Below are 15,548 nucleotides of genomic sequence, written 5' to 3'. Positions count from 1 at the left end.
ATCACAATGCTTTTCAATTACAAATTAATGCAGAAAGTAAAATTATGATGGTGTCACCCAAAAAACAGAAGCAAAGAGGACACTTCCTTTCTTCTTCTTCTTCTTTATTTTTCTTCTATTTTATTAGATAGGACAAAGAGAAATTGAGAAGAGAGGGGGAGAGACACCTGAAGACCTGCTTCACCACTTGTGAAGCATTCCCCCTGCAGGTGCGGAGCAGGGTCCTTATGCACAGTAACAGGTGCACTAACCAGGTGTGCCACCTCCCGACCTGGCAATTTCTAAATAAAAGAAAAACGATAAAATAATAATATTTCACCACACCTAGGGAACATATACAAACCCAAAGCTCCAACTTCTATTAAATGACAGAACAAATCTTAGTGCAGTATGGAAGACAGATAAAAGTAAAATTAAACAGATTACCTTCACAGTTTCATAATTTAGCAGCGAGTCTATGGCAGCATTACCTGCATCATTATCTGCTCTGTTCATTTCTATTCTAAATCTAGTTCTGTAAGACAAAGATTTGCACAGGCATGAAATGTATGCTGGAGAACTGTAATTAGTTTTTGAACTTTGACTAGCTTCTGGAAATACCTTACCTCCACCGTGTGATGGCAACAGTGAATGCTGTGTACGCACCAAGTGTTCCAAGGGTCACCACTGCAAATTGGGCGCCACATTTGTAATACTAGACAAGGCAAAATGAAGAAATAGGAAATATTCATTGTTAATGCCAAATAGTTTTCATACTATCCAAAAAGGAATCAAAGTTAAATAACTATAGTATGTGGCTGGGAGATGGCTCAGAGGGTAAAAGAAATTCTTTGCATGCCTGAGGTCAAGTTCAATCCTCAGCACTGCATATTATAAAGCAGTGCTCCAGTCTTTGTCTGATAGATGAATAAATAAGTAAATAATATGTTAATAAAAACATGTTGGTAGACAACTGTATAATGGAGTAAAAAATTTAAAAGATCCTAGGGATGGGAAGATAGCTCAGTCAACTAGTGCACAGAAATTGCATGTTTAAGGTCTCAGAGGTCACAGCTTCAATTCCCAGCACCACCTCATGCTAGAGTTAAGCACTGTTCTGGTTTCCCTCTACCCCTTCTCTCTCATAAATAAGTAAATCTAAAAAAAAAAAAAAAGAGTAAATACCTTAAGAAATCTAAGTAACAGGAGTCGGCGGTAGCTTAGCCAGTTAAGCGCACGTGGTGCAAAGCACAAGGACCTGCAGAAGGGTCTCGGTTCGAGCCACCGGCTCCCCACCTGCAAGGGAGTCGCTTCACAGGAGGTGAAGCAGGTCTGCAGATGTCTATCGTTCTCTCCCCGTCTTCCCCTCCTCTCTCCATTTCTCTCTGTCCTACCCAACAACAACAACATCAATAACAACAATAATAACTACAACAATAAAACAACAAGGGCAACAAAAAGGAATAAGTATTTTTAAAAACTTTAAAAAGAAATCTAAGTAACAAGAGAAATTTCATTTACTATATTGATATTACTGTCAAATACTGATAATAAAACAGTATAATATGCTTTTAGAGGAATACATCATTATATATTACATATGTAAAATATACAGATAGACAGATATATTTGTACTAGTAAACATGAAATTTCCTAAAAATGTTATGAAGAATGGTAAATAACAATTTAGATAATCTAAGCAAAACAGTCCTACATCATACAAAGAAATCTATGCTAACAAAACTGTATGCACTAGTTAGACGAATAGTCATATTTACAACAGAACAGCTTGGACAACTATATTAGCAACATGATAAACACTTTGGACAGTTCCTTAAAGCTTACAACAAAATGATTAAACTGCACAGTCCTGGCAACGTGGGGTTTTGCTTTCAAACCATAGATGGACACGCACAACAGTGTTAGCTTTTTATTTTACTTTACTTTTTGTCATCACTAAGGCAGACCAATCCTAGACGACTTTTTCAGATAGAAACAGAGGCAAAGAGGAAGAGAGAGAAAGAGACCATAGCACCAAAGCCTGCTTCAACACAGTGGGGCGGGGCTCAAACCTGGGTTGTTCACGTAGCATGAGCTATTTTAAAAGTGCACAGTTTCAAGTTTTAAATAGCTACTAATGAGAAGGAAAGATAAAAAGCTTGATAAGATAAATATCTTACTTACCAAAACACCACTGACAAGAGCCACTTCAAACATGATGGGAAGAAGATTAAACACCAAAGCACTCAGGACAAAACTAATACCCCTTGTCCCTCTGTCAATAGCCTTCGATAAAGCTCCTGTTTGCCTGCTCAGGTGAAAAGCCAGATCCAGATTGTGAAGATGGAGAAAGACATTTTTGGCTATTCTTCGAATTGAATTTTGGGCTACCTTTCCAAATACCGCATTTCGAACTTCATTAAAAAAGGCAGCTCCTGCTCTTGATACACCATCTACCGAAAGAAAAAAATGAGGTAGAACATTATGATGGCATAAAATGGTAATGGCTCAGAAAATGTTTGTACAATGAATAAATCAGACTAAATGGCTTAAATTAACGAGTTCATTACAGTTACAGATATAATTAATAAATTACTCACACTAAACTGTTACAAAGCATCTAGCTTAATGAGTACCAATCTCTCCACTATACAGATCCTTTTCAGTGTCATTTTCCCCAAGAGGATCCAGATACTGATGTTTTTTTCCAACTAAACATTGTAAACATATAACAGCCCAAGGGATATAAAGGCAATTCAGTTAGTGCAGCATATATTTTTCCATGTGTGGGGTCCTGGGTTCAATCCTTGTCAACAAATGAGAACAAAGACAAAAATGAGTGAAACTCCCTGAATGGTGGTGTAGCATTTTGAAGACTATATTTCCCTCCCTCCCATTTAAAAAGTGAGTCGGGGAGGTTGCTTAGCAGTACAGTACATGTGTCAAGCCCTGGATTCAATTCCTGACATTTCATAAGTAAACAGGAACCCATACTGTGAGTAAATGTCAATATCTCCTCAGGTTTTATAAATCTAATTCAATTTACCCAAATAACAGCAAAACTGAGATTCTGAAAAATCAAATGTCTTCACAAAGCATGCCCCCTTTCAACACTCCTGAATCTCACACAGTAATCCTTCATCATCATCATATACTTGTTTTCATAAACAAAGGACTGTCAAGCACACTAAAGTGATTTGGGCTTAGTATTCCAAATCAACTCTAAAAAATAAAACTAATCTCGGCATCCTATCACTATGTGATCTTTGTGTATCTCACTATATTTGCAAATTTGTCAAGGATTATTCATCTAATAGCCTATTATGTATTTCATTTCTGTTGGTTATATCCTCTTATTAGATTGCTAAAGGGATCTGGATATATATTTTGGAATTATTTGTTTAATCTAAAATAGACTAAAAATAGAGGGCCTTAAACTTAACAAACCAAGGAAATTCCTCCCAGATACATATTTAGGTTTACCGTGATTCCAAACAAAATTATCTTGTTTAAAAATTTTTGACATAGGGGCAGGGCAGTGGAGCAACCACTTCGGTGCACTTGCTACGATGTATCAGAATCCAGGTTTAAGACCCTGGTCACCACCTTCCGGGAGAAGCTTCAAAAAAGCAGGGCCCGGGAGGTGGCGCACCTGGTTGGGCATACATGTTGCAAAGCACAAGGACCTGGGTTTAGCTCCCGGTTTTCAACTGCAAGGGGAAAGCTTTGAGAGTGGTGAAGCAGTGTTGCAGGTGTCTTTCTGTCATTCTCCCATCTCTGTCACCCCCTTTCCTATCGATTTCTGGATGTCTCTATCCAATAAATAAATAAAGATAAAAAATTTTTAAAAGAATCAATGCTACAAGTGTTTCTCTTCCTCTTTACCTATTTCACTCCCCTTCTCCATATCCCTCTGTCCTATGTATCTAAATAAATACGTAAAATTTAAAAATATTTGGTATAAAATTTTATTTGTATTACAAATAAGATACAAAATAGAAGAAACAGGATATAGAAATCTGCTGTGTCTGGAATAGTAATTCCCTCTTTATTTTTCAGATATGCTTAATTTCATGATATTACTAAAGATTTACTTATCTAACACGAATGAGACAATAAAGTATAATTATAGTCTTCCAAGGAGCTTTTCTGATCAGTTTGTGAGTTTTCAAAAGTTTGGGAAGGCTTTTGATTTTAAAACTATGAATCAGCTAATTTTTAAGTCTGTACCACTTAACAAATGTACAATTGAAAAGTACTGTAAATAAAATTCATAATAACTGTTAAATTGTGAACCTATATGCTACTGTTGGCAACATTATTTTGTGCTATTAATAAGGTGCAATATTCTATAATTAAACAAGGAAGAAAGATAATTCCTGAGTGACTCCTTCATTTTACAATGTTTTCTTTTTAACTTTGTACTGTTTACTGATATTCTAATAAGATTTGAATAGTTAACACTACAAAGAATCTCTTTCAAAGTACTTTATCTCATTTGGAGGATTAAAAGATCAAAACCAGTGACAAAAAATATGAAGATGCCATTTACCTGGCCATTTATCCCTACCTTATTTAAATTGAATTTCTGTTAATGTTGTTGACATTTTTTATCTAACCATAGCTGTTCTATAAAAATCAGCAATAATTAAATTATAGTATTTGTTAAATTTTTTTGTATGAATGATAATTTATATTCTTAAGAATCTGTCTTTCAACAAGATAATATTTTCTTTGATGGGAATTGAAAACAAAATTAGATATGACAGAAAATTTATGTAGCAAGAGTCTATTTGAATGCTTTGGAAAAAAATGAGAAATTTTTGTCATTAACCATAAGAATCTGACAGCTTCAGTTACTACTGATTAAACAAAAAAATTCTCAGAAACTTTTAATAAAAATCAAATTTTTGTTTTGTTTTCTAAGCCAAGTCAACATATCAGCAAATTTAAAAGGTTATGTTTCATTTATTCTTTTTTTATTTAATTTTATGAGAACAAGCCTTTCCAAAGCTAGTGGATAGTCTACTGTCTGCTGAAATATGATGATCTTTATTACAATGCATAAATATTCACCTCTTTTGGAATTTATTAAAACTGAAAAGAATAATTTTTTTTCCCTCCAGGGTTATTGCTGGGCTCAGTGCCTGCACCATGAATCCACCGCTCCTGGAGGCCATTTTTCCCCCCTTTTTGTTGCCCTTGTTGTTGTAGCCTCGTTGTGGTCATTATTATTGCCATTGTTGATGTTGTTCGTTGTTGGATAGGACAGAGAGAAATGGAGAGAGGAGGGGAAGACAGAGAGGGGGAAAGAAAGATAGACACCTGCAGACCTGCTTCACCCTGCAGGTGGGGAGCTGGGAGCTCGAACCGGGATCCTTAGGCCGGTCCCTGCGCTTTACGCCACAAGCGCTTAACCCACTGCGCCACCGCCCGAACCCCAAAGAATAATTTTTTAAAAAAAATGAATTCAGGGCTGAGATAGCATAATAGTTATTCAAAAGAGTTTCATTAAGACTGTAAGTTTCTCTCACTCTTTCACTCATTCTCTCTCCCTTCTTCCCTTCTTCCTTTCCTCTCTCCATCTTTCTTTCTGATCTCTCTCAATAAAATAAATATCTTTGAAAATTAAAAAATGAATGCATCATATTCTCTTCTACAAATTCTAGATCTGTGTCATGCCTATCAAATATAATTGAATAAAACACTGATGCACACATATTTTTATTGTGTTAGGCTCCTTTACCAACTAGTAAATAAAAAAAGCAAGAAAAGTGGTATCTTGTAAAGATAAAACAGATTTTATTGGGGTCGGGTGGTAGGGCAGCAGGTTGCGTGCATGTGGCGCGAAACGCAAGGACCAACTTGAGAATCCAGGTTCAAGCCCCCGCTTCCCCACCTGCAGGAGAGTCCTTCCACAGGTGGTGAAGCAGGTGTCTCTTTCTCTCCCCCCTCTGTCTTCCCCTCTTCTCTCCATTTCTCTCTGTCCTATCCAACAATGATGAGATCAACTACAACAACAATAAAACACCAAGCGCAACAAAGGGACAATAAATCATAAAAAAAATTTAAAAAACAGAGTTTATTAGAAGCTGTTTTTAAGAGTTATTAAGAATTGTCTATTTCATGTTACTTAATAGAACATAGAAAATGACTGCTTCGGAATAATTGGAACGTATGTCAAACAATTTTTGATATAAGATATTTAAAAAACTCACATAAAATTATAATTAAACATGCTATATTGTGGTTTTAGTGAAAAGGTCATCTGCTCAAATAGGATGCAACTCTCTTGGAGAAAGACAACACCTGTAGACTGATTAATAACTGATACATACAGCCAATAAGAACTGCTGTTGCCATGGTTGCAACTGTATTTGGTGCATCACTCAGGTTCAGCATGTTTTCTGACATCTGGTTGAGACTGTCGACAGCATATTTAAACATGAAGGGAACCACAATATTCAAAGCCTAAAGACAAATAAATAAATAAATTTATAGATTACATGCAAAATAAGTCTTCTAAAAAGTACAAACATTTCACCTTAAATTGCTATTTCAGGGAATGTTTAGACTTCAAATATTTACTAGTACTAGATGAGTTTTTTTCCTAGCTTTTAACAATAAAACCTTTAGCATTGGGAGATACTGTTTCAGGATTCATACCTCACACAGACTGCCAAATTAGTATTCATTTACCATCCGTGGGCATTAGTCAAATGCTTTTGCCTCCACAAAATGAAGCATGATTATCCACTCAAATAGACTCTCCATTATGTGAAATAATACACAGCTCGTGGAATTTTCAACCAATTGCCAAATATTAGTTATGTGTGCATGTACTTTACTTTTTAAAATATATTAGTGATTTTATATTATTAGTGATTTAAAATAAATTGCATTGTGTTATCATATATTTATATAGTGTATATTGAGATTTATTAACTTTATTACATTATATAATTTAGCATAATTTAGTATATTTTCACAGCCATACATAGGTATGTGCAGCTTACTCTATCCATCACCAAAGACCTTTGACACCCTCCCTCAACATCATCATAGTTCTCACGTCTCAAAGAAAATCTGGTCACTATTTTTTTTTTGCAAGTACATTTGCTTCAGATGCCTACAGTCCACATAAAAGTGAAAGCATCCAGTAAGTCTCTTTCATCTCTTCAAATATTTCATTTACCATATTCACCTCCAGTTCTACCTATTTTGTTCTGAACAATACAGTATCACCTTTTTAAACTGCATAGCAGTATTCCATAGATTATATAAGCCATAATTTCTTCCTCTAGTAAGTGACTGCTGGGTATTTAGGTTGCTTTCATATTTTGGCTAGTGAACACTGTGCAGTTATGAACACAGAGGTATATCTATCCTTTTGAATTAGTTTTTACATCCCTTTGTATATATACCTAGGAGTGGCATTGATGAACCATAAGATATTTCCATTATTATTTGCTGAATGATTATCCAAACCATTTTCCAAAGGGGCTACACCAGTTTAGAGTCCCACAACAGCAGACCAGGATTCCTTTGTTCCCACATCCTCACCAACATGTCTTTCCCAGTTTTGTTGACGTAGGCCATTCTCACAGATGTACAGCGACATTGCGCTGTGATTTTAATTTGCATTTCTCTAGTGACAGTAATGTGGACCATTTTTCAAGGTCTGTGGATCATCTGTAGAACTTCCCCACACCTCAACCAACTCTTGTTATTTCTGTTCTTTCTAATGTACAACATTCTCACAGGCATAAGGTGGTATCTCATCTTTACTTGCATTTCTCTGATAATTAGTGACTTTGAGCATTTCTTCATCTGTCAGCCATTTGGATATATCCCCTTTGGTGAAGATTCTGTCCAGGTGTTCTCCTTACCTTTAATAGAGTTGTTTGGGTTGCTGTTTTTGTTGTTTTGTGAGCTCTTTATATATTTTTATTATTAGCTCTTTGTCTGATTATAGCATGTAAAGAGCTCACATTCTGTACCATGTTCTTCAATTTTGGTGATGGTTCCTCTTGCTACACAGCTCTTCGTTTGACACAATCCCATTATTTCTTTTTTCCCCAACCTGTTGAACGTGATTCTTTTTTTTGAAGTTTTATTAATGACTAAGTACTAATTTACAAAATTACAAGATAACAGGGGTACAACTCTGTACTGTTTCCACCACCAAAGTTCTGTATCACCAGTCCCTCCACTGTAAGCTACAACAGTTCTCCTAAGGTTGCAGATATGAGTTGACTAATATTTCCACATCTGTCTATCTCTGCCCACTTTCTTCATGAGCCTGATTCTTCAAAGATGTTTCTGAAGCAAACATCTCAGTGTCCTACTAATGTTTACTTCTATAGATTTGACGGCATCTGGTCTAATGTCCAAGTCTTCCATCCGTCTAGAATGTAATTCTGTACTTGTTGATATGTGGTGGTCTTGTTTCATTGAGCTGCACATTTCACCTCAATTTCTCCTGTACCATTTATTAAAGAGACTCTTTTCTCCACTCAATGAATGTGTTGGGCCCCCTCTGTCAAAAATTAATTGTCTGTAGGTGTGGGGGCTTATTTTTGGGCTCTGAATTTTATTCAGCTGGGCTAGTGTGGGGGTGCCTCTTCCCAGGTGTGTACTCCTGGGTTGGAGAGAACTCGACTGGAACTACGCAGCTATCAAAAACAATGAACCCACCTTCTCTGACCCATCTTGGACAGAGCTAGAAGGAATTATGTTAAGTGAGCTAAGTCAGAAAGATAAAGATGAGTATGGGATGATCCCACTCATCAACAGAAGCTGACTAAGAAGATCTGAAAGGGAAACTAAAAGCAGGACCTGATCAAATTGTAAGTAGGGCACCAAAGTAAAAACCCAGTGGTGAGGGGTAGACATGTAGCTTCCTGGGTCAGTGGGGGGTGGGAGTGGTGGGAGGGATGGGTCACAGTCTTTTGGTGGTGGGAATGGTGTTTATGTACACTCCTAGCAAAATGTAGACATATAAATCAGTAGTTAATTAATATGAGAGGGGAAAATCAATTGTATGTCTCAAAGTTTCTCAAAAGACAAACTGAATCTTTTAAATATATAGGCTATGTATTTGATATGCGGACTCTCTCAAAAGCCTAGACCAAGTAGATCAGAAGCTTCCAATAGCACAGCTATATACAAGATACTGGATACTGTACAGCAAACCATAACAAAGGGACTTTTCAAAGTTAACCCAATTAACAAATAATGTGATGACAATATTAACTATCGATTGTCTTTTTGAACCCTAGACAGCAGGAACCTCACTTCTTCACTATAGAGCCCCTACTTCCCCCAGTCCTGGAACCCTTGGATAGGGCCCACTTTCCCGTATGCATCTCCCAATCCAAACCAAATAATATTGCATCTGCCGATAACAACCTAACCAAAGCAACGATTGCCACCTCAACATGCTTCACCTCAGGCTGTATCCAGAGACTTCACGTGTGGAAGGACAACCCTTCAGCTTCATTACTCGGGTGAGACCTTTCCTTTTATAGTACACTCTAATTTCATCTCAGGTAGTTCACTTTCTAACAAAGTCCCATAACCTAGATATACACCAGTTTCTGTGAGAGAGAGCTTATGTGCACACGTATCCATAAACTACTGCAAAATATATACCTGAAAGCAGAAGTACACTAGAGTTTGCAGTGAGTACCTCCCTAACACTTCCTCTCCACTATTCCAAGCTTTGGGTCCATGATTGCTCAACAAATTGTTTGGCTTCATATGTTAACTCTCTTGTCAATCACCAGGTTCCAGATGCCACCAGGATGCTGGCTAGGCTTCCCTGGATTGAAGACCCCACCAATGTGTCCTGGAGCTCAGCTTCCCCAGAGACACACCTTACTAGGGAAAGAGAGAGGCAGACTGGGAGTATGGACCGACCAGTCAACGCCCATGTTCAGCGGGGAAGCAATTACAGAAGCCAGACCTTCTACCTTCTGCAACCCTCAACGACCCTGGGTCCATGCTCCCAGAGGGCTAGAGAATGGGAAAGCTATCATGGGAGGGGGAGGGTTATGGGGATTGGGTGGTGGAATTGTGTGGAGTTGTACCCCTCCTACCTTATGTTTTTGTTCATTAATCCTTTCTTAAATAAAAAATTTAAAAAAAAGAGAGAGAGAACTCGACTGGAGCCAGCCTGGGCTGCTACTCAGGATCGCGAGGGAGATGACTCAGGAACAGACTTCGTGGCAGCGGTGAGGCAATGTAATTTTTTATTGATCAGAAAGCCAAGGCTTTTAAAGGGCAGACCCGGAAGTGGCAAGTCGGAAATGGGAAATGGCTAGGAAAGGGGCGGAAAAGGCAAAAGTGACTGGCAAGGTAGGAACTTCCTTAGCAACTGTTGTGAGGATTTTAACTGGTAGGATTAATACTACCCTGCAGGCAGGGAGGGTCTTGAGGGTAGAAAGAAGATAGATCAAAGGAATGGAATGGGTGGGGATGATCTTTCAGGCAAAACAATGATTATGTAGATAGGCCATAGTATCAGGAATGCAGGGTGCTTTATGAGCCCTGCTGAACGCAACCACATCCTCATAATTTCCCGATATCTTCCCCTTTCTTTTTATCTAATGGGCATAGTATCAGGAATGCAGGGTGCTTTGTGAGGCAGGGAGTCTGATAAGATGGGGCAAACCTTTGGGGTTACTCCTGTCCCTCCTTGCTCAACCTCTCGGCAGAGAGAGAAACTGACAGGAGAGACAAACTTCTCAATTCAAGCCCTGCCAAGCTCAACTACATCCTCATAATTTCCCAATATTATTCTACTTGTTTGTGTCTATTTTTGTTCCGGTATCAGGCAATTTTGATTGTAACAGCCCTGTATGATAATTTGAGGTCATGGAGTGTGATACCTCCATTCTTGTTCTTCTCAGAATTGCTCTGGCAATTCTGGGTATTTTCCAGTTTCAGGTACTCTGGTTAGAACCATCATTTTAATTATATTAATTCTTCCAATACATGAGAATGTAGTGTTTTTAATCTGATGTAGTTTAATCTGTTTAGGCCTGCTTTAGTATCCATTGTCAATGGGGTTGAGTTTCCAAATGTGTCTTTGATGTTAAGGACCCAAAGGCTTTCATCTATTTTTTCAATGTACTTTATTAGTTTCAGGTCCAGTATCCAAGTCTTTAATACACTTTGAGTTATTTTTGGTTACTGGAGTTAGTTGATGCTCTGGTCTCATTTTTCTTTTCTTTTCTTTTCTTTTCTTTTCTTTTCTTTTCTTTTCTTTTCTTTTCTTTTCTTTTCTTTTTTTCTTTTCTCTCTCCCCCAGCTGGCTGCACTGTGCAAGCTCCTGCCTGCTGTGACTTCTTCCAGACTTCCCTCTAGTCTCATTTTTCTACATGTGGTTGTCCCGTTTTCCCAAAACCAGTTGTTCAAGAGACTTCCTTTCCCCGTGGAATGGTTTTTGGCTCCTCTGTCATACATTAGATGACCATATGTGTGTGTTTGTTTCTGGACTCTCTATTTTTGTTCCCTTGGTCTGAGCACCTGTTCTTGCTCATGCACCACAATGCTTTTGGTTACTATTGCATTATATACTTTTAAGTCAGGTAGTGTAATACCACCATTTCCCCCACCATTTTCCAGAACTGCTTTGGTTTTTCATGGTCATTTGTGGCTCCAAAAAAATTTAGAATTGTTCCTTCAAATTCCTTCAAGAATTCCATTAGGAGTTTGATAGTGATTGCAATGAATAAATACAGTGACTTAGTATGGCCATTTTCACAGTATTTATTCTTCCAATTCATGACCATAGGGCACGCTTTCATTTTTCTGTGACTCTCTTTATTTCCTTTAGTAATTGCCTATACATTTCATAGTAAAGATCTTTTACTTCCATGGTTAGATTTACTCCCAAATATTGTATCATTCTGATTTAACTGTGAATGAGATTGCTCCCTTCAATTTTCTGTGAATTAGAAATGCTACAGAATTATATATATTGTTTTTGTATCCTGACAATTTACTGAATTACTTGATGGATGCTAGTAGTGTTTTGATGGTGTCTTTGGGGTTTTCTGGATATACTGTTATGTCATCTGCAAATAGGGACAACTTCACCTCTTCATTTTCAATTGAGCTTCCTTGAATATCTCCTTCTTGTCTGACTACATGGGCTAGGACTTCCAGGGCTATGTTGAATAGTTGTGATGATAGTGGACAATGCTGTCTAGATCCAGATTTAGAGGGAAAAGTTTTCAGTTTCTTTTTCCCAATTAAATATGATGCTTGCTGTGGGTTTGTCATGGGCAGTCATTATTAGGCTGAGGAGTTTTCCTTCTATTCCCAATTTCTTTACTGTTAATCACAAGTATGTGTTAATACTTGTTGAATGATTTTTTTTTCATATTTTTGGATATAATCATGTGGCTTTTGATTTTCTTTTTGTTTATGTAATGTATTACATTAACTGATTTATTTTGAACTATACCTCTTCCCCAGGAAGTATTGATTCTACTTGGTCCAGAGAAGTTTTTTTTTAATCTGTTAGATTTCATTTGCAAAAGTGTTGAAGATTTTTGCATGACTTTTCATCAGGAATACTGGTTTAGTTTTATGTTGTGCTGTTTTTCTCTGCATGAAGGATTAGTGATTAAAAAAATGTACTGGGGTTGGAGGGAAGGAGGCTTCTGGTCCTGGAACATGATGGAAGAGGAGGACCTAGTGGGGGCTGAACTGTTATGCAGAAAACCAAGAAATGTTACACAAGTAAAAACTACTGTCTTTTACTGTTGACTGCAAACCATTAATCCCACAATAAAAAAGTTTTAAAAGAAAAGACACGTCCTTGGGATTGTTCCTCCCCTTTTAAAGCTTAAGAAGATTTTGAGCAGAATAGGTATTAATTCATGAATATACTATAGTGAAGATCATTGGTGAAGCCATCTGGATTGGGGAATTTTGCTTTTGGGGACACTTTTTTTTATTGGCTGGCCTACTCAGGCTATCTATGTGCTCCTGGTTTAAGTGTATGAGGTTGTATGAGTCTAGGTATGTGTCCATTTATTGTAGGCTTTCCAGCTTATTTGAATATAGGTGCCCACACTATCTAATTTGATCCTTTGAATTTCTGCAACACCCGCTGTTATATTACCTTTTTCATTTCTAATTCTTTTCATCATGGCTTTCTATCTTTTTTATATTGTGTGATTAAGGACTCTTTTTTTTCTTAGCAAGTCAAGTAAAGATGCTATCTATTTTATTTAACCTTTCAAATAGCCAGCTCTTGGTTTCATTGCTCCTGTGCATCATCTTTTTGGTTTCAATTTCATTTACTTCCGCTCTGATACTTATTATTTCAATCATTCTAACATTTGAATCTGTTTGTCTATTTTCAGTCCTTCAAATATTATCATAAATTGTTTATTAAAGATCTCTCGTCTAAAAAATATCTTTCTTCTTTGGTTATGTGGGCCTATATTACTATGAAAATTACTCTTAAAATCACATTTCCATATCCCATAGAATCTGGTAACTTGTTTTGTCATTTTCTTTGTTTCCCAGATAGTTTTCATTTCTCTCTTGACTTATTTGATGACTCAAATGTTAATTAGAAGCAAACTGTTTAGTTTAAGTCTCCATGTTTCAGATTTCCTCTGCTTTCTTTTTGTAGTTGGTTTCTAGCCTCATGCCACTGTAATCTGAAAATGCTGTCTTTATGACTTCAATCTTGACATATTTATTAGTATTAGTATTCTCTCTCCCTCTCCCTCTCTCCACGGTTATTGCTGGGGCTCAAGAATCCACTGCTCCTGTGACCATTTTTTCCTTTTTTTTTTATTGGATAGGACAGAGAGAAATTGAGAGAGAAGGGGAAGACAGAGAGGAAGAGAAAGACACCTGCAGACCTGCTTCACTGCTTGACTGCCCCCCTGCAGGTGTGAAGCCAGGGGCTTAAACAGGGATCCTTGCGCCAGTCCTTGTGTTTCATACTATGTGTGCTTAACCAAGTGTGCCACTGTCTGGCCCCTATTGTTTTTTTCTCAACGTGTGGTCTATCCTTGAAAATATTCCATGTGCACTTGAGTATATATATATTCTTTTTACTATAGATTTATTACCTTTTATACTTATTTCTATTTTTTTAATTTACTTTGGAGACTATAGCACTGTTTCACTGCTCATTCACACACACACCCCACCCCCGCAGGCAAGGACTGGGGGCTTCAACTTAGTGCATCATAACATATGTGCTCAACCGATGTATCACTGACCAGCCTCTCAATATGTATTTCTATATTTAGGATAGATAGTTGTATATCTGCTATGTTTATCTCATCTATTGCTTCAACTTTTACTGATTTATTACTTTACTAATGAGGGGGAGGCCAGGGGGAGGGGGAGAGAATGAATATAAATGAACCAGAACATCATGCTGGCACCCATGCTGCTGGGGAGTGAACTCAGAACCTTGTGCTTGAGGATCCAACACTTTATCCACTGTGCTACCTCCTGGCCCATATTTATTGCTCCACTTAAGGTCATGATTTCTTTCTGGGTGTTTGCTCAGTTGAACAGTCTCTTGTTCTAAGTGTACATTAAGATCACATACAATTATTGTGCTGCTGTTAGTGTATTCCTTGAGGTTAGTATTTGTTTTTGTGTGCACCCTGTTGGGTATATAAATTTTTATGATTTCTTTCACTCTCTACCTCTCTCTCTCTCTCTTCCATCCCTCTCCTTCTATCTCTGTCCTATCAAATAATTAAATAAATGAAAATTTTAAAAATGTAATGAACTTAAAAGGTAACCACACTATCTCCTGGACTTTGTCTTTTTAATTTAATTTATTATTGGATAGAGACAGAGAGAAATTGAGAAGGGAGGGAGAGAGAGAGGGAAAGAGACAGAGAGACACCTGCATCCCTGCTTCACCACTCATAAAGCTTACCCCCTGCAGGTGGGGACCAGGGAGCATGAACCTAGATCCTTGCGCACTGTCACGTGTGTGCTTAACTAGGTGCACCACCGCCGGTTTAAGCTAATTATAGTTATAAAATGCCATGTAAAATTTAAATAAATGTAAGCACATCATATGTTTTCCATAGAAAGCCACCCCTTCTCACCTGTAATTCAATAAACACTGTTGAGCTAGAGGAAAAGTGACAGTTACAAATACTGACAGTATACAATCTTAATTCCTAATAATCTGTGATGTCTACACTACAGCTAGAGTGAATGGTGACTGAAATTGTGTACCACCAAGAATATTGTACAAATTTGCTTTCTTAGAAAAAGTGCCTGGGCTTAGTAAATTAGAGAACCATCCTTACAAGTATGCAAATGATAGAAATGTTAGCTTCCCAGTGCTTTCCCAGGCAGAAAAAGGGCAGTTAGCACAGTACTAAGAAACTAGATCTACCTCTGAAAATAACTGTAGCTTTCCCCTAAAAAACAATCAGAATTTAAAAAAAACTCAAAAATGAAAAGGATTAAGGGCAAGAGACTGCAATACTTTAACGATGACTCTTTCGTCACTATCAGCCATTCCACCAGCTGAGGCCCTAATCGGGGAGTCCTGAGTC

At 37.4% G+C, this 15,548-nt stretch overlaps 2 protein-coding genes across 3 annotated transcripts in view; both read right to left on the bottom strand.

Moving 5' to 3' along the window:
• The window catches only part of ZDHHC15 (zinc finger DHHC-type palmitoyltransferase 15), a 394,441-nt gene that overhangs the window by 149,367 nt on the left and 229,526 nt on the right, over positions 1–15,548 (bottom strand). The gene's annotated exons all lie outside the window — the stretch shown is intronic.
• ABCB7 (ATP binding cassette subfamily B member 7) overlaps positions 1–15,548 on the bottom strand; it is a 123,834-nt gene that overhangs the window by 36,873 nt on the left and 71,413 nt on the right. For both annotated transcript variants that reach the window (XM_007526070.2, XM_007526071.3), the window contains 4 exons: positions 6,318–6,450; positions 2,164–2,432; positions 606–694; positions 427–514 (listed from right to left, as the gene is read on the bottom strand). In XM_007526070.2, the coding sequence (XP_007526132.1) occupies positions 427–514; positions 606–694; positions 2,164–2,432; positions 6,318–6,450 (579 nt within the window). The remainder of the gene's footprint in view (positions 1–426; positions 515–605; positions 695–2,163; positions 2,433–6,317; positions 6,451–15,548) is intronic.

Source organism: Erinaceus europaeus, chromosome X, assembly GCF_950295315.1.
Source record: "Erinaceus europaeus chromosome X, mEriEur2.1, whole genome shotgun sequence".
NCBI lineage: Eukaryota > Metazoa > Chordata > Mammalia > Eulipotyphla > Erinaceidae > Erinaceus > Erinaceus europaeus.
The sequence above is the reverse complement of the archived record's forward strand: the minus strand, read 5'-3'. Positions and strand labels throughout refer to the sequence as shown.